Source organism: Macrotis lagotis, chromosome 5, assembly GCF_037893015.1.
Source record: "Macrotis lagotis isolate mMagLag1 chromosome 5, bilby.v1.9.chrom.fasta, whole genome shotgun sequence".
NCBI classification, from domain to species: Eukaryota; Metazoa; Chordata; class Mammalia; order Peramelemorphia; family Peramelidae; genus Macrotis; species Macrotis lagotis.
In genome coordinates, this window is record NC_133662.1 from 148,744,948 (window position 1) to 148,763,988 (window position 19,041).

Consider the following 19,041-nt stretch of genomic DNA (forward strand, 5'->3'; position numbering starts at 1 on the left):
AGTCCTTCTAACTTCCCTAATACATGAAAAGGTTTATATGAGTTATCTGTATCATTTTCCCATACAGGAATACAAGCAGTTCAACATCATTAAATCCCTCATAATTAGTCCTTCCCATCCACCCTCTCTAGGTTTCTTCATCTGTGCTCCAAGATCAAACTTTCTGTTCAGTTCCAGTCATTTCACTGGGAAAGTTTGAAAGTCTCCTATTTCATTAAATATCAATCTTTTCCCCTAAAAGAGTATGTTCAGTTTTGCTGGGTAGTTGATTCCCGGTTGTAATTCAAGCTCTTTTGCCTTCTGGAATATCATATTCCAAGACCCATGAGCACTTAAAGTAGAAGCCACTAAATCTTCTGCTATCCTGACTAGCTCCCCAATATCTGAATTGTTTCTGGATACTTGTAATATTTTCTCCTTGACTTGGGAGTTCTGGAATTTGGCTATAATATTCCTGGGAGTTTTTATTTTGGATCTCTTTCAGGAGGTGATGGGTAGATTCCCTCAATTTCTATTTTACCCTCTGCTTCTAGGATATCAGGGTAATTTTCCTGTAGAATTTTTTGAAAAATTAAACCTAGGCTCTTATCCTGGTCATGACTTTCAGGTAGCCCAATAATTTTTAACTATCTTTCTCAGTCAGTTGTTTTTCCAATGAAATATTTCACATTTTCTTCTAGTTTTTCATTCTTTGGGTTTTGTTTTACTATTTCTTGATTTTTCACAAAGTCATCAGCTTCCCTTAACTCCATTCAACATTTGAAGGAATTATATTCTTCAGAGTGCTTTTGTATCTCCTTTTGCATTTTGCCAGTTCTGCTTTGTCAGGCATTCTTCTCCTCATTGACCCTTTTTGGATTGCTTTTTTCATTTGATCTAAACTGATTTTTAATATGACATTTTCTTCAGTATTATTTTTTATTTCCTTTACCAAGCTGCTGACTTGGTTTTCATGATTTTTCTGCATCCCTCTCATTTCTCTTTCCAATTTTGTCCTCTATTTCCTTACTTGATTTTCAAAACCTTTTTTGAGTTCTTCCTTAGCCTGAAACCAATTCATATTTTTCTTGGAGGCATGGTATACAGAAACTTTGACTTTGTTATATTCTGAGTATGTATTTTGATCCTCCAGGGGATCCATGCAATTGTCTATGGTCAGATTTTTTTCTGTTGTTTGCTTATTTTCCCAGTCCATTACTTGATTTTCATTCTTTGTTAATGTGGAGCTCTCTTTGTTAATGTGGGGCTCTCTCTTTTGTGGATTTTTGTCTTTAGAGACACCACCCAGGGAGCTCAATTCCTTCAAGGCCTTATGAGAGGTTCTGGTTGCTCTCCTGGCCTGTGTTCTGGTCTGTGTATGACAACACAGATACTCCCCTCTGTCCTGGATCTGTGAAGAGGATCCCTGCTCTGCTAAGGCAGTGAAACTCCTTTTCCTGAGACTGAGATCTGAGTATGTCAAAGCAACAGAGTTCTGCATCAGGGATAGCAGAGAGACCTCTGCAATCTCCCTGACCCCCTTACCTTCCATGGGCTGAGCACTCTGGAAGTTTCTGCTGGTGGCTCTGTAGGCCAGTTCTTGATCTCTGGTCATGGAGGCCTGTTCTGGGCTCCACACTCACTCTGGTGTGGTAGAATTTTCTCTCTGCCCTTCGATTGTGCTTGGCAATCCCTGGGCTGAGAAGTCTGAAAACTGCGCCCCCCACCATCCCCCACTTCCCCTTTCCTCCTGCTGCCACAGACCCAAGTGCCCCAGTGGGCTGTTCCTAAATGACTGGAGCCAGTTTGTTTTGGCCCACAGCCAGTTTTTCCAATCCCAGTCTAATAGATCTTTCCCATGAATCTTCCAAATTGTCTTGGGCAGGAAAATTGTTTTACTAGGTTGTTCTGGTATTCCACCATTCTAGAATTTGGTTAGAATCACTATTAAAAGGCATTTGGAGTGGTCTGGGGGAGACTTTTTGGGATTTCCTGCCTTCACTCCACTACCTCTCTCCCTCTTTCTTTCAGAGCCTCCAAAATACTGAGCTAACTCTGGCAAGGCAAGTGTCAATCTCATTGTCAATATGTCCCTCCTTGGAACTGAACTTGTCCACAGTACTCAAAGCTTCTCCATTTGCTTTAACTGATGGATCCACATATGGATGGTGGTGCTGTCTGATGGAGGACCTGAGCTTTCCTGGTGTTCATTGTTAGAACAAAATGAGCATAAGCAGCAGAGAATTGAGCCATACCTTGTTGCATCTCAACTTCAGAGACTGCATTAAGTATAATCATCTGCAAACAGAAGATCACACTCCAACACTCCCTCCACTTTGGTCTTGACTTGGAGTCTTTTCAAGCTGAAGAATTTGACATCAGTAAAGTAGCTGATCTTGATGCTGTGTTCAGCCTCAGTGAAGGAAACTGATGACATGTATGTGAAATGCATATATACATGTATGTATGTATGTATATATATTCTAACTATATGGAAACAGACTATAGAAAAAACTGCAAACCAAGTCACACAACATACAAATCTCTTATGCTTGCATATTATTATCTATAGGTCATAAACACACACATATAGGTCATACTCATTTATATACTTAATACATTTACACACCCCAAATATGTAAATCTACATATCTATATATCTATATCTATATCTATATACACACATACAAATTCATAAGTCTACATATACATACATGTCTTTATTTTAGCCTATGTCCTCAATAAGGGAAAAGAGTTCTAAATTTGGAGTCGCAGGAATAAGTTTGAAACCTGAATTTTCCCATTTTCTATCTTTGTGAGGCCTTGTGTGATATGGAAAGTTAGCAGGATTCACAGGCATTGGGTTCCAGTCATACCTTTTATGCTAGGTGGAAGAACACAACGGCCCTGAAATTCAGTTTTAACATTTGTAAATGGATGGTTTGGGTGAGATTTACATTTATACATACATATACATATATATATATATATATGCATATACATATGCATATATATATATGATTAGGTTCATATATGAGTCAAATAGTATATATTATGGGGATGGATAGGATGATGATGATGATGATGATTTTTTTTTTATCTTTCATTCTCAAAGACCATAACATCAGTGATGTCAAGACAAGCATGTGAATTGTATTTGAGTGAGCAAGGCTGTGTTAAGTTACCAGTCTCACTTTCTCCTCTGGGGTCATCTGGGTCCCGTGGTCAGATATAGATTAGGATGACTGGAAGTAATCAGGGTTAAGTGACTTGTCCAAGATCATGCAACTAGTAAGTGTCTGAGTTCAGATTTGAACTCAGACCCTCCTGATTTTAAGACCAGAACTCTACCCACCTAGCTGACCCTTAGGGTAGGATAGGATGGGATAGGTTGGGATGAAGTGGGATAGAATGGTATAGGAGAGAATAGGAGAGGATGGCATCGAGTAGGATAGGGCAGTGTAGGATAGTGTATGGCAGTTGGCATAGTGAATAGAGAACCAAGTCTAGTGTCAAGAAGACCTGACTTCAGATGTGACCTTAGACATTTACTATTTCTGTTACTTTATTTTGTCTTTTTTTTTTGCAAGGCAATGGGATTAAGTGACTTGCCTAAGGTCACACAGATAAATAAGTATTAAGGATCTAAAGTCACACTTGAACTCAGGTCCTCCTTACTCCAGGGCTGGTGCTCTATCCATTGTACCACCTAGCTGCCCCACTGTGTTACTTTGATCAAGTCACTTACCCCTACTTAACTCATAATAATAGCACCTCCCTCGCAAGAGTTGTTTTAAGGATCACAAGAGGTAATTATTGTAAAGAGTGTAACACAGTGTCTAGAATATAGCAAGCACTTTATAAATCTTAGTATACATTTACATATATATGTATATATAATATATACACACATGTGTATATATCTAAAAACTGAATTGTATATAACTTGAATACAGACCATAATTAGATTGCTGAGTTTTTTCAGAGTATATATACATACATACATATTTATGTATATATACACACAAATACATATTACAAATACATGTATGTATGTATACATTTTTATATGTATTCTCAAAAAGAGAACATTTTTTAAGGTTGTAGTCTAGTAGTAGGGGAGGGAATGAGAGGAAAGATTGATCCAAGGCAGCACCTCCAAGAAGAATCCCACAGTTTTCTTACTCTTTCCCCAGAAAGTTGAATAGAAGAAAGGAAAAGTAAGAAATGTGACTCTGGGGCTAAAGAAAGCAGAGGTGGGGGAGCAGTGTTTGAACTGGGTGAATCATAGGACTTCACTCAAGTGGCACAGTTATCTCTTTCCCAAGCTGGGCCCCTTGGTGATTCTCCACTCCCCAGTCATTGGCTGGCCCACTGCAGCACTCTGATAACACTAATCTTTAACCCTGATGCGGTGTTTAAAACCAGGCTTGACCTGGATTTTAACTAGCCTGATCATTCCCTAGCAATGCCTGCATATGAGCCCACATTGGATAAGGAAAGGGAAAGAATTCCCTCCTCAGTCCTGTTTGTAACTGATCTTTTCTCTTCTGTGATATCATATAACCCTGAAAAGAAAATTTAACTTATGCTTTTTTAAAATATATTTTCCCTCTTTTATGACGGGTAATTTTTCAACACTTTCCAAATCTCATAATATCCATGAAAACTGTAAAGGACATATAGTTTATGAATAATGGGAAGCCCCAAAGATTGATCAGAAAAGTAACTCTTAGAATTTTTTTTTGCAAGGCAATGAGGTTAAGCGACTTGCCTAAGGTAACACAGCGAGGTAATTATTAAGTGACTGAGGTCAGATCTGAACTGACTCCAAGGCCAGTGCTCTATGCACTGCACCATGTAGTTGCCCCAAGAGTCATAGTTTTTTAGTTCAAATCTGACTTCAGAAACTTACAGGCTGTGTGACCTTGGGCAAGTCATTTGCTTGTCTCAATTTTCTAATCTATAAAATGATCTGGAGAAGAAAATGTCAAACTACTTCAATATCTTTGCCAAGAATACCCCAGGTGACAAAGAGTTGGACATAACTAAACAACAACAGGATACAAATAGAAGATATGGCAGTTTCTGCTCTTAAGGGGCTCGTGTTTTAATGGAAAAGCCAACAAATAATGAAGGTTTCAGCTGCAAGTCAGATGGAAAGGTCCCATGGACCTGTAACAGCAAAGCAGATGGCAATGCTTCTTCTTTAATGTCATTTCTATGGTTAAATCATATCAGTTTCAGATGAACTGTTTGACAGTGCCAGGGATTTTGGTGAAAAGAACATTCTTTCCTGGATCTTTAGTAGCTGTGAATATAGCATCTGCAAGAGCAGTTGCCAGGTTGCATCTCCACAGGGGCTGTTTCCTGAGATGCAGTAAAAAATAATAATTTAATTAAGTTATTATACTAATGTTGTCTCTTTGTTTTGATTCTATTTTAAAAAAATCAAACAATGTCATCACATTTTACTGACATTCTTGTGGCATATGGTTTTTTTAAGTTAAGGTTAATTACACTGTGGAACTCCATTGTGTGACTACAGAAAAGCTTGACATGTTTTTTCTTTGTTCCATCCAATTGTAAATAGCACCAAACATACTGGACTATTTAACAGCTTGAGTGTGAGATAATTGTTTGGGAAACCATACCTGCTTATTGAAAGAAAATAAAGGGAAAAGGGTGGGGACTTGTGCAATAATGATAGTGTTACTGGCAGGCCAGCTTTACCATGGGAAAATTGCATGCAATGTATTCTTGGTCTTGAGATGGCTTCCCAGCCAAGTACTTCATTTCCCTCAGGCAGTTTCTAGAAGGTTATTTCTCTAAATTTGACACATGAGTATCTGCTTTCCTGAATTTAACCCATCAAGGTGTGGAGGACTCCAGCCCTTGCTTTAGGCCAAAAGAAGTTTCAGTCAAAAAAAGATGATAATTTGTGTGTCATCATTCCTGGTGTGTCTGCTTGAAAGGTTTCAGCTTCATTAGCTCATGAGAAACATGAAGTTCTGTTTTTTTTTTCTAAGTTCACATCAGTAGGATAAATAAAATAAAAACTCTGAATTTTTAAAATATGTTCTTTCTCTAGAAAGATGCTCATTTTAAATATCAAAACAAATGTGTTTTTTGAAAAGCAAACTAGGGTGTGTTATTTAAAATCATCTCAATGACACTCAAATAATTAACCTATATAAATAATTATTGGATTCAATATAGGTATTTAGATTAAACTCCTAGAGGTTTTCAAATGCTTACTTTCCTTATTTTGCTATTTATAGGCCTAAAATAACTCGATTCTCAAAGCTGATTTTTTTCCCATGTAGGTGTTGTATCTCTGAAGCTCTTATCAATCAATTTTAACAAACACTGTTTCAGTGTCTCCCATGAACTTTAACCATATAATTGACCTTTGAGGAAAGATATTGGTAAAGATGAATCACCACTACTTTTCTTGAGTTTGTAATGTTATTGAACCTATTCTGAAGAGATGTGTCCCTGTGATCTACTTAAGCTACATTATTTCAGAAGTTGTATGGTCGAACTGGTCACTGCCCACATTGAAGTTCCTACCAACAGTAGAAGAGGTAGTTATTTATTTTGTTTTCACCAAAATTTCCTCAGCTCTCATTCTTTGGAGCTTTTTCTAGGAAGTGCAGGATATATAGCAGCTCCTTGAGATACAAGGCAAAGTAGCCAACAGGGTTAAGGACAGAACTGTACTTTGGACAAAAAAAAAAAGTCATCATTCTCTCCCTTTCATCACTAGACAGAACTGAATTCAGTTTGGATTCAATCAACATTTACTAAACTATTATTTTTGACCCACTAATACCTGGTGACCTATATTAGAGTGTTTCCTTACGTGTACATAGCTTAGTCTGATCCCGTGAGAATAATTTAAATTCAAGTATATTAAAGGAGAGAGAGGAAGGGAAAAATACCCTGATGTAAAAGAAGGAAAAAGGCCAAAAGAAGTAAGGAAAGACAATTCAGGTAAAATACAGGGAGTGAGAATAGCAAGGTCTTGAAAGCCTCATTCATCTTTAGATCATTACTCGAAGTGTGGTCCAAGGATCCCTGGGGAGTCTTCAAGATCAAAATTATTTTTATAATATCACCAGGTTTAATTTCTAATATTAATAGATATCATCTACATAGCCCAACATTCCTTGGAGCAAATGAGGAACATTTTCACAAAGATGCAAGTTCAAAAAGTCTGAGGTTCAAATCCCACTTCAGACATTTGAACAATGTGTCACCCTCAACAAGTCACTTATTTATTCAGTTTCCTCATATCGAAAATGGAGAGAACAATTTCATGTGTTTCCCAAAATTGTAGTGTACATGTAAGCCAGTTCTACACAGATTTCAGCTATTATTGTTATAGAGTATCTGCATACAACAGAACTCTGTTACATTTCCTTTTATGGCAAAACAGCATGGAAATTATCCCACATTTATGACTGTCAGCAAATCACTTAATCTCTCTATGTCTCAGTTTTCTCCATCCAAAGTGAGAGAATGGATGCCTCCCATTAAGTCCATGATTAGGGAAAGGGATTCTGAGTCAGGCTCATTAGGAGAGAACCTATGTTTGTAAGAAAACCAGGAATAATAAAGCAACTTTCTGTCCTATGCAAAGTTTTTCCAACAATCTTCAAACCAATATTTATTTGTAAGCTTTCTTTTTATTTTTGGAAGTTAACACAACAATTGTAATAGAAAGAAGTAACAGGTGACCTGGTTTATTAAGAAGAGCTCATAAGGAAAACATTTGCATTTGCTTATTCTGCAACATACAGAATTTGGTAAAATCAGTGTTTACTTTCAATCTGTTGGCTAATATAAATGGTAAAAAACCAAATACATCATGGTATGCTCATTTGTAGAAACAGCATTTCTTCCTACTCTTCTATTCATTGCATTATAATTTTTTTTAACTTAAAACTTTTAACTTATACATTACTCACCAAGGACCGCCAGATTTTTGCTGCATTTTAGGCTTTAAGTTACAGTCTTTTGGACCATAATGATAAGAATGCAGCCAAATCAGACTGGAACTGAAAAATTCAATAGAATTCATGGGGAGTGTGTGCATGGTACATGCAGTACTAATTAAAAACCTCCATTTTCCAATCTGGTCTAATCTGGTCAGAGTCATACAGACAAAGAAATAATACAGACCAATGAGCATAGTGCTTTTACCTTACCCCAACCCAAAGTACTACTTTAAAGAAAAAAAAAAATAACTCATCTTAACATTTTACTCCAAAATGAGGGTTCCGACTGGAACAGTCAACTCTTTGGGGAGAACAGCATTGATCTTCTTTTGTTTTCCTAAATGATATTTTCAACATAACATTGAATTTAATAAAAACTCTTAGATATGTAAGGTTAATGAGAAATCATGAATAATGTTAGGGATGCAGGTTATAGCCATGCTTTTTTAAGAGGCAAAAAGATGAACTAGAAAAAAAATACTTTGTATATTTTAAAATATTCAGCTGAGAACAATTATTGCTAATTTAAAAAATATCTACTCCTCTTCCCTTGGTCTTAGGAAACCCCGACCATTAAATAAAGACAAACAGAAACTTGACCTTGACTGTCTAAAGCAATTCTGGTTTCTATTTTACACAACAATTACTTTAGGTTGATAATTAGGTTTTACAAACTATGTATTAACTTTTAAAGGCAGATGTTTTGGGAACTTTGGCATGTTGTCAGCAATGAATTAAAGGGAACAAGGCATATTTAATACAACAATTCCCCTGAAACATGAATACAAAAATATAAAACCATTTAAAGTATTCAAGGTAATCTCAAATTTTTATGATATTTAAAAAATTTGTTAAAAAACAGCTGAATCCTTTGCATATCACTGTAGACAATACATGGTATGGTCTGGGAAGAAATGAGTGTCTCTCTGTCTCTGGAATCCAGTTGTCAAAGTGGTATCCATATTCTTCTGCCTTTACTCTCAGCTCTTAGGATGAAGTGTAGAAATATCTGGGTTTAGCATTGCCCAGGAGATCATCTTCATAGTTGGGGAGGCAGCAGAAGAAGAAGGCACAGCCTATGAGAATAATGGTAGCTGCCCATCCAAAGCCATAAGCCCAGTTATAATAATATCTGGTAACAAGATCGCCAGAAAGGAATTGTCGGGTGTACATTACTGGATAAATAACCAGAGAGATGATCTGAAATATAGCTAAAGGTAGGGAGAAAAACACAGGGAAAAATGAATAAAAACAATAATTAATTTTCTCATTTTTAATATTTCTGAATAAATATGTTATACTCTAGGGGTAAGAATATGGATCAATCAATCATCTTTGTTTGAGTAGCTATCATGGGCCTAGCACTAAGTGATAGATTTATTGGAAATGAGAGTTTTACACAGTAGGAACTCAGCATGACAAGCAATCATGAAACAATAAACATTAAATTATTGTATGTATTTTTAAGAGTTCACAAAGTACACTAGAAATGTCTCATGTACTATATAAAATTTTCCAATTTTCTATACCCAGGGTCCAAACTTTTTTCATCAAGCACAACTATTTGTTAAAAAATAATTGTATGAATCCACAATATACATAGAAACCACAATATCCACAATAATACATTCATGTACACAACTCTGCTTAGTTGTAATGTCATGTAGACTTAAATATAGAAGCACATTATTGATTTCACTTATCCATGCTCATTTTTCAGTTTCATCCTAACAATTATTTTTGTATGAATATGTAGAATATAGAGAAGCATGAGAAGACTTATGAATTGATGCAAAGTGAAGTAGACAGAATCAGAAAAAAACAACATATATAATGTCTACAACAATGTAAATTAAAAGAGTAACAAATAAAATTGAATGATGTAAATTATAAGGACTAAGTCTGGTCCCAAAGAACAGATATGAGAATGATCCTCCTTTCTTGTTGAATCAAGGTGTGGGTAATTACACATAAAATCAGTTTTTAGATATGCTAATTAGTTGTGCTAAGCCATCTTTCTCTTTTTTTTATTCTTTGTTACATGGTATGGCTCTGTGGATGGGGGAATAGAGTAGGAAATTAAGGTGAGATTAAAAAAAACTCATATCAATTAAAAAATTACCTTTACCTAGAAGGGACTTTAAAAAAAATATTTGCTAGGTAGCATATTTCCAAAGATATATTACAGAATAGCTCAGCACATATAAGACACTTGTAAAAAAATGAATAATATTTTAGTTTGATGATTCCTCTAAATACTTTACCAGGAGAGTGCCAACTTTTGGGATAAAGGTGTTTTGGGTTTTTTTTGGGGGGGAGGCTCTTTGTTTAGAAAACTCTTGCTAAATAAATCCTTCCTGAAGAGATATTTATATTTTTTCAATACTTGATACTACAACCTTACAAATATTTCTGTGGTTTATTACATATCTCTCCATATGTATAGGTATCTATATATGAGAATAGAGAACGATAGATAAATCTATAAATAGATTGATATATAGATGCCTATATTTACATATCTATTTTTTTCTCATTTTTGTTGTCTTATTTCATCAATGTAGGTATTTAGCTAAGTTTTCAGATGCTGAAACTAAGTAGGTAAATCTCTCAAACACTGAAATATATCTGGGATCTTGAGAATTTTTCTCAAATACTAAAATATATCTGTGATCTCTAGATTATAATGACAAATTTACAAGCATGGAGCGAATGTCAACTATGTGACAGATATTCCAAGTACTGGAGATACAAAGAGAAAATTATATTGTCCCTGTCCAGAAGGAATTTATATTCTACTGAGGAGACAACATATACAAAAATATGCTGGGGGGGGGAGTTAGGTGGTAGCTATGAACAGAAGCCCTGGAGTCAGGAAGATCTGAGTTCAAATGCAACCTCAGATATTTAATAATTGCCTAGCTTTGTGACCTTGGGCAAGTCACTAACCCATCGCCTTAAATAAATAAAAAAAATTTTTAAAAAGTGTTTAAAATACACAAAACACATAAGAAAAGGAACTTGGGGATGGAATCAACTTTGAGCTAGGGAATCAAGAATAATTTCATGTAGAAGATGATGTTTGACCTAAGTAAGGAATAAACCTAGGGATTCTAAGAGGCAGAGGTGAAGAGGAATGCGTGGAGGATGGACCACATAAAGGCTCAGAGATGGGAAATGGAGTATCCCCTATGGGGAACAGCAAGAATGTCTCTTAATTGTAAAGTACTAAAAGGAAAATAAAATATAATAAATCTGTAAAGGTAGCCTAAAACTAAGTTGTGAAGGATTTTAAAATCAGTTTTACTGAATAGTGAAGTGATATAATTTTTATAAAAAGAACTTTATAGAAAAAAAAAACATCTAGCAACTGTGTGGAAGATATGTTAGAGAGGAGAGCCTTGAAGTAAGGAAACCAAAAAGGAAGTTATCTTAATAGTATAGGTGAGAAATGATGGGGGCTGAACTAGAGTATTGGCAGCATGAGAAAAGGATAGACATAAGAGTTGTTGTGGAGATAGACCTTATCCAATTTGGCAGCTGATTGGATATAGGTGGTTATGGTGGGTGACATGCAAAGATGACATCAAGGTTGCAAATAACTACAACAATAATAGTGTCTTAAATAGAAATAAGGAAGTCAAGAGAAGTGTAGCTTTTAGGGAGACCCACTCATTGTCCACATCTGTAATGTGGAGATGATTAAGACATTCCCTACTCTACCGGGTTGTTCAATCAATCCACCCTTCAATAAATTTAAGTACTTATTAAGTACCTATGTGCCAAAATCACAAGCCTTTGCATTGAGATGGTGTAATGGATGGAGGGCAGGGTCTGGAGTCAAGAAGACTTATTTTCTTTTTCTTTTTCTAGTTTTTTGCAAGGCAAATGGGGTTAAGTGGTATGCTCAAGGCCACACAGCTAGGTCATTATTAAGTGTCTGAGACTGGATTTGAACTCAGGTACTCCTGACTCCAGGGCTGGTGCTCTATCCACTGCACCATCTAGCCACCCCAGGAAGACTAATTTTCATGAATTCAAATCTCAACACTCACAAGATGTGTAAAACTGTCTCAGTTTCCTCATTTGTAAAAAGGAACTAGAGATGGAAATGGCAAACCACTCCAGTATCTTTGCCAAGTCAACCCCCAAATGGGGTAAGAGTTAAATATGACTAAAATGAACAACTATGATTTTGACAAGCACTGTTCTAGACATAGCACATATATAATAGAAGGGCAAAAATAAAAGCCCTTCTTTCTAAAAGGACTTCATATTCAACCAAGTGAAATATATCCATATCACAGTAAATATAAAATATATACCAAGGAAATAGTAAATAATTACGGAGGGGAGCACAGGCACCTGGGGAATTCAGGCAATGCTTCATGTCACTGCTGGCATTTGGACTGATTTTTAAAGAAATCTAAGTATTCTAAGAGGTAGAAGTGAAAAACAAGTATATGAGGAAATTGCTTTGTAAATCTCAAAGTGCTATATAAATGTGCTACTGTTATTGGGTCTCCTATGCTGTTTCCAAAAATAAAACCCTAGCTTCAGAGCTGGAAGGGACCTTTATGGTCATCTGGTCCAATCTTTTTTATCTGACATGAGGAAAGTGAGAGCCCAGAAGTTTAAAGAAGAAGCCAAGGTAACCCTGGTAGGAATTGGCAGAACTGTAATTTGAAGCGATATTGTCTAATTCCACAGGCAGAACTCCACCACAGTAGAATGAAGTCTCTGGTAAGAGACATATAATGTTATTGATGCTCACAGATATTGGGGAACAAAATTACTTTTCAAACATGGTCTTACCAGCAAGGGCCAGAAGTCCTCCAATCACTCTCAAGAAAGCAATCATTTGAGGTCCACAAAGAGCAAAGAAGGAGAGGACAAAACAGATTATCAGGATGATGCAGCCACACATGAGCATGGCAGCCGCTGCTCTTCCCCAGGCTACACCAAAAAAAAAAGAGAGAGAGAGACAATATTTAATAATAAATAAGGTTGCAAAAATATCAAGGACAGTTTATTTGCAGTAATCTATGTTCTTTCAGTAGATTTTTTGGAGGGCAAAGGAACTGTTTTCTTCATTGTCATTGCCAGTACATTGTACCCTCCCTCTTTAAGGAACATATGATTAGCTTCACCTGGGTTAAAAATGCAAACACAACAATGAAAAGCAGTCCAAGAAAATGGTATTTCCTGTATTCCTAATCCTGTGTGTTGGACCTGTATGCTATTGCCTAGATCATAAACACACCCCCTGGGAATTCAGAGCCAAGAAATAGAATATTGCAATCTTTGTTTCTCTGGGCAGGCTGGATCCAATAGAGCAAACTGTGGTCTCATCTGTCCCTACCTGAATAGGTGAAGGCTCAATCATTTCAATCAACTAGAGTGTTGAAATTTTCCTCTATTCCTTTGACCTTTCACCATATCAGACCCTAACCTATCTATGACTCAGTGAATATGGACTAGGGAGTTGCCTGAGGTACAAATAGATTAAGTGATACTGGTTCTCCCCTTTCCAAGTCTAACACTATATGTTCTACCATGCTGTCATTTACTACTCCTATACCCCTTGTTCCTCCCCATCACTTCCAATACTTACATATTTCTGAAAGAAGTTGTTTGCTTCTCTGAGGCAAAAGAATATTATAGCAACTCTCTCTCTTAATAATTTCCTAGTCTACTGTAAATCTAGTTAAAATCAAACAAAAACTAAATTCCTATTCTGCACAGGCCTGTGCTTCATAAACTGATTTACAGAGCCAAAAAAGGAAACTCTCAAGGGCTTTGAGAAAACTCTGGAAGAAACCCCACACATGAAAGTTATATGAGGATGGAGCACTAGTAGTAGCTGGTAGGTCAAAGTCTACTGGATAGCACACATGAATTTTAGATGAAGCTAGGAATAGGAAGTAAAGAAGAAATACATAGATCTATGTACATATTTTTATGTATATGAGGCAAGGGTACATTCAAACAGAAGAAAAGGCAGTCTGCTAGTGAATAGAGATAGAAGGTGAAATGTTATATGTGAAACAATGATGCAACAATTGTTAAAACAAAATGAAACCACATTTTGGTTTTGGGGCAACCTAAAATAGAATAACCTTTGAATTATTTTTTTTTTACAACCCATCTTCCATGTATGGAAGCCTAAGCATTCCCAACATGTAACCTGGATGCCTCTACTTTAATCTTTCTGGAGGTGGCAACCAGAACAGTATAGAGTATTTCAAGATACTCTCAGACCTGGGATAATGCTTCTAATTGTGTATATCTTTTGTGAGAATTCATATAGTTGCACACTGTACCCCAAATCTTGTTATTTTAGCTAGCATTTCCTAGGGCAGGCTCTCTTTGGAACAATTCAAGCTACATTTTGTAATAAATAGAAACTTTCTAACCTCATTTTCACTTTTAAAGTAGCTCCACGTAAATGGATATTACAACCATTATCACTTTCAAATTAATAACATTCGATTTCGAGCATCAAACACAGCAAATGTTATCACTTCACATGCTTTATCAAATTATTTTTTCCCTCCCTTGCACATACCTCTTTTACATTTGATATCCAAAGAGAAACAGAGAAGTGTGAGGATGTAGCAAGTCATAGAAATAATTGTTAAAGTAGTAGTTATAAATCCTTCAATAAAGTTTCAATTGAATGTGGAGTAGGGAAGCCAAAGAGAAAATTGATTGACTTTGCTGCCGGACGTTCTGCATGGTACAGTAGAAAGCATGTTGGATCTGAAGCTAGAAGGTCTACCTAGGTTCAGGCTCTACCTGTGCCACTGCTGTTAGTTATAATGTTGTGTACAAATTCTGTCATCTGTTTAATATCCCAAAATTATGATTACATTTTGAAGACCCCAATTCCCATCTTGATTTGCTAACATTTCCAAGGAAGACATTAAACTAAAGGGTTGGGAATAAAATAGTCAAATAGGACACAATTTATTAATTTTCCTGACCATTGTCAGATAGACTACTATCAATCAACAGTATATGGTTTCCATTGCTGAGTCAGTCATTCAAAACAAACTACACAGGTGTTACCAGGCATAGTTTGGATAGAAGACAAAACTGATTCATCTAGAAGGGCTAAGAACTCTTTTGCAATGCAATGCAAATGCAAATGCAAATGCAAAGACATTTGGTGTCATAGAATCTGGGGTCAAATCCTAGCTCTGCTACTTGCTTTTGTGACCTTGGGCAAGTTGCTTTACTTTTCTAGACTTCAATTTCCTTTTTAGTAAAATGAGGGAGGTGAATTAATCTCTGAAGAACTTTGTTTTGTAGAAAAGCAATTAGGTTTATTGGTCAAAACAGGAGCGATGGGCAGAATTCCAAGAGGAGAATTTAAGTTTGATGTTGAAAACATTCTCAACAATTGAGCTCTCCAAAAGTAGACTGAGCTGCTCACCTTTAGTTGTTGTTCAGTCATTTCAATTGTGTCCAATTCTGTGACCCCCTTGGTGTTTTCTTGGCAAAGTTATTGGAAAAGTTCCTTCTCCAGTTCATTTTACAGATGAAGAAGTTGAGGTAACTAGGGTTAAATAAGTTGCCCAGCATCACACAGCTAGTAAGTGTCTGAACACTAGTAGGCTGCTATGATCTCTTCCAACTCTGAAATTCTATGAACCCTTCAAACTCTAAACCACTGATCTAAGACTAAACTTGGAGGTAAAGTCATTCATTCCACGGCTGGTAGAACACCCAATCTAGTTACAATTAAAAACTATTACCTCAAGGTTATTTTTTGCATGTTCCATTCGTTTCATAAATGCACACACATTTAAATATGACCTTTTAGCCCAGTTAATATTTAGCATTACTGTCTATATTTTGAGCATACTGTTAATATTAGGTCTATTTACTAGTGTTTTATTAAAAGCTTATTTTTCCTTTTGCTTTGCCCTGTTGAAATTCAGTTTACAGAATTTACATTAGAGGAAACTGCCCAGAAAGCTATTAGAATATATTCAGGCAAGTGAGGGATACCTCTCTCTGAAAAGATTCTGCAGAGAAGATAATGATCTTCAGCCACAGAGCAAGACAAAATGGATTTATGGTAGCAAAAAGACTAGGTTATGTATGTCAGAATTCTTAACTCCAAGGATAGCTGAGGCACTAACAAAGCCTCCCAAAAGGGAATAGTGGATACCTGACTTTAGAGATTTTACACCATTCAAATTTGAATGGCTGAGGGGTGAACTTAGTCCTGAGGTACACCAAACCCTTTCTGTGTGGTTCTGACTGTATGACATATACAGACAAAGATGACATGTGCACATGCCTGTCTGAAATACAGCAATGAATGATCATTTTATACATGGCTTTTTGTTTTGAGACTACCTTTGTTAGATAAACACACACACAGAGGATCAGGCATACATGTAAAATGTGTATGTATATAAATATATGCAAAGTATGTTTGTAAAATACATGCCCATATACTCTCCTCCCCCACCCCAAAATCCTATACTTTAATTTAAGGACTAGTTAATCGGGCTCATTCATCCAAAAATAACATCATGATGGCTGATGCACATTAAGAACTTCTGCTAACCATTCCTGAACACCGCAGAGCTCAGACCTCCATATTATTATTATCCAAAGACAACAGAGCAATTAGCTGATCAGATGGGTAGAGGAGGCAGCTAATTGAGATGATTAGTTCCAATATAGCCACTCCATTAGTTTAGTTGACCTAATTCATTAGATAAACTATTTTCCACATTCAGCTGAAATATTATAAAACAAATCAGGGGATATTTGCTTTTTTCAATATGGTTCATCCTAGGATCTCTTCAAAAGGCATATTCCTTTAGGTTATTTAAAATAGTTGCTACTAAAAATTCCATTTTTAAAACAATCTTAAAGGTGAATAAGTATTCATTATATAGCTTGCTTGTACTAATGGAGAACTGATCTTTTTAAGCACTGTCGATTTGACTTTTAAACTCTTACTAACAAAGTACATAAACCTGATTGCTCCCTGTGTGCAGGAAAACTGCATTGGATCAAACAGACACATGGATGAAGGGTGTGTGGGCTTAGGGTTCAAAGGGGCATAATATTGAATCATTGACGGCATTCTAAGCTTGACTCACAGCAAAAATCTAATAGTAAACAATGGGAAAAGGAACTTGGAATTATGTCCAAAAAGTAACTTTAAATATCTCCACTCTTTAAACATGAGATCCCAGTGCTAGGCAGATAGCAAGAGGAAAGTAATGATGAAAAGAAAAGTCCCATATAAACAAATTTTTTTAAAAGCAGTTCCCCTCCATTTTTTTTTAAAGAAGCAAAGACCTAGAAACAAGGTACTTGTCCATCAACTAGGAAACAGCTAAATTAACTGTGGTACAAGAATGTACTGGAATATTATGTGGTCATAAGATATTATGAACATGAAAAAATTCTTATAAAGCAAAATAAGCAGTCCTAGGGAAATATTATACACAATGATGATGTTAATGTAAATGGAAAGACCAACCAAAAAACCTAATATATAATTATAATGATCAGGCTTAGTCTTAAAGAAGAGATGAGAAAATATATTTCTCTCCCTTTTTTACAGAAATGAAGGAATATGGGCATAGAACTTCAAGCATACTATAACTCTTCACTAGTTTTTTTTAATTGTTTTATTTGTTATTATAACAGAAGTCTCTAGGTCAATAACAGTCTAGATACATTTATATGGAAATATTGGTGATGTAAAAACAAAAGCTATTAATTAAAAAGGTATCTTAAATGTCCTATAAAAAAGAGAAGTGGAAAAAATCCAACTGCCTGCTACTTTTATAAGCATTTAACTGAGATGAGATTCACCATTTGCTAAGAAATAAATGTAATAGGCTGAATTCTCCCTATTGAATATTTTGGATATATATATATATATGTGTGTATATATATATACATATATATATGCATTTTTACTACCATGAATTCATACGAATATTTTACATTGGGTCTTTTTTTTTATATGACTCATTTTTATTTATTCAAATATTAGCATCCTAAATATAATTGTGATAATTAACAGAATTATAAACTGGTTATTACAATATTTTAAATGTTTGTGATTTTTTAATCAACTAGTTTAACAATCCACACTCATAATAAAGTGAAACATATTTCATTTTTCCATTTAAACGATCCTCTTTTCTACTTATATATATACATGATATTGATATAGCATTCAGTAAGTGAACATTACCATTATAAAGTTGATGATTTTTGTTCTTTTCTACTATGATGTTAAAATGTTACCACTACAGCTATATTTTATACAAAGCTCCAGGAATAAATTCTGCATCTAATTTTACAAATATACAAATAAATGCAAATGTCTCATTTAAAAATGTATTAATATCTGTTCATTAATTATTTTCTTTGTTTTTATCAGAAACAACTTAAAAATCAATGCAAATGATATTCAATTAGTAACTATTCACATTTAAGTTTCCTAATTTTAATGAATAAAATATATTTTTTAGCCCTTTTTCCAAAGTGCCTGTTAGTTTTCCTTGACCATTCATTCTCAGTTTTCCTCACATAATCATAACTAGTGTATTCTGTTTTTTAAAAAAAATTATTTTGGATGATTTCATAAAGGTATTTCCAGTTTCTTTGAATTCTTTATACCCAAATACATTAATTGCTGTATAATATTAGCAATGGATCTGGAATTTCTTCTTTGTAGGGAACCTCCAATAAGAAAACTCCCTCTACCTTGGCAGATCAGTACCACCTTTGTAATTTATAGTCTAAAAGAGTTGCCTGATGAACTGACAGATTTAATGATTTGCCAGAATCATTTGTCAGAGTTGGGTATTATACCCAGATCTTTCTGGCTCCAAGATCAATTCTCTCTCCATTATATCAATTCATATCCCATCCCATTATATTTATATACACTGCAATTTATTTAACCACATTCTCCTATTTTTGAATATCTGTGTTATTTCAAGTTTTTTAATTATATATATATATATATATGTATAACCTACTATGAAAATCTTTGAGTGAAACTGTC

General features: G+C 35.2%; 1 protein-coding gene across 2 annotated transcripts in view; it reads right to left on the reverse strand.

Moving 5' to 3' along the window:
* Nucleotides 1–7,650: 7,650 nt before the first annotated feature.
* PERP (p53 apoptosis effector related to PMP22) overlaps nt 7,651–19,041 on the reverse strand; it is a 33,217-nt gene continuing 21,826 nt past the window's right edge. For both annotated transcript variants that reach the window (XM_074187682.1, XM_074187683.1), the window contains exons 2-3: nt 12,798–12,938; nt 7,651–9,193 (exon numbers count right to left, since the gene is read on the reverse strand). In XM_074187682.1, the coding sequence (XP_074043783.1) occupies nt 8,970–9,193; nt 12,798–12,938 (365 nt within the window). In that variant the 3' untranslated portion in view covers nt 7,651–8,969. The remainder of the gene's footprint in view (nt 9,194–12,797; nt 12,939–19,041) is intronic.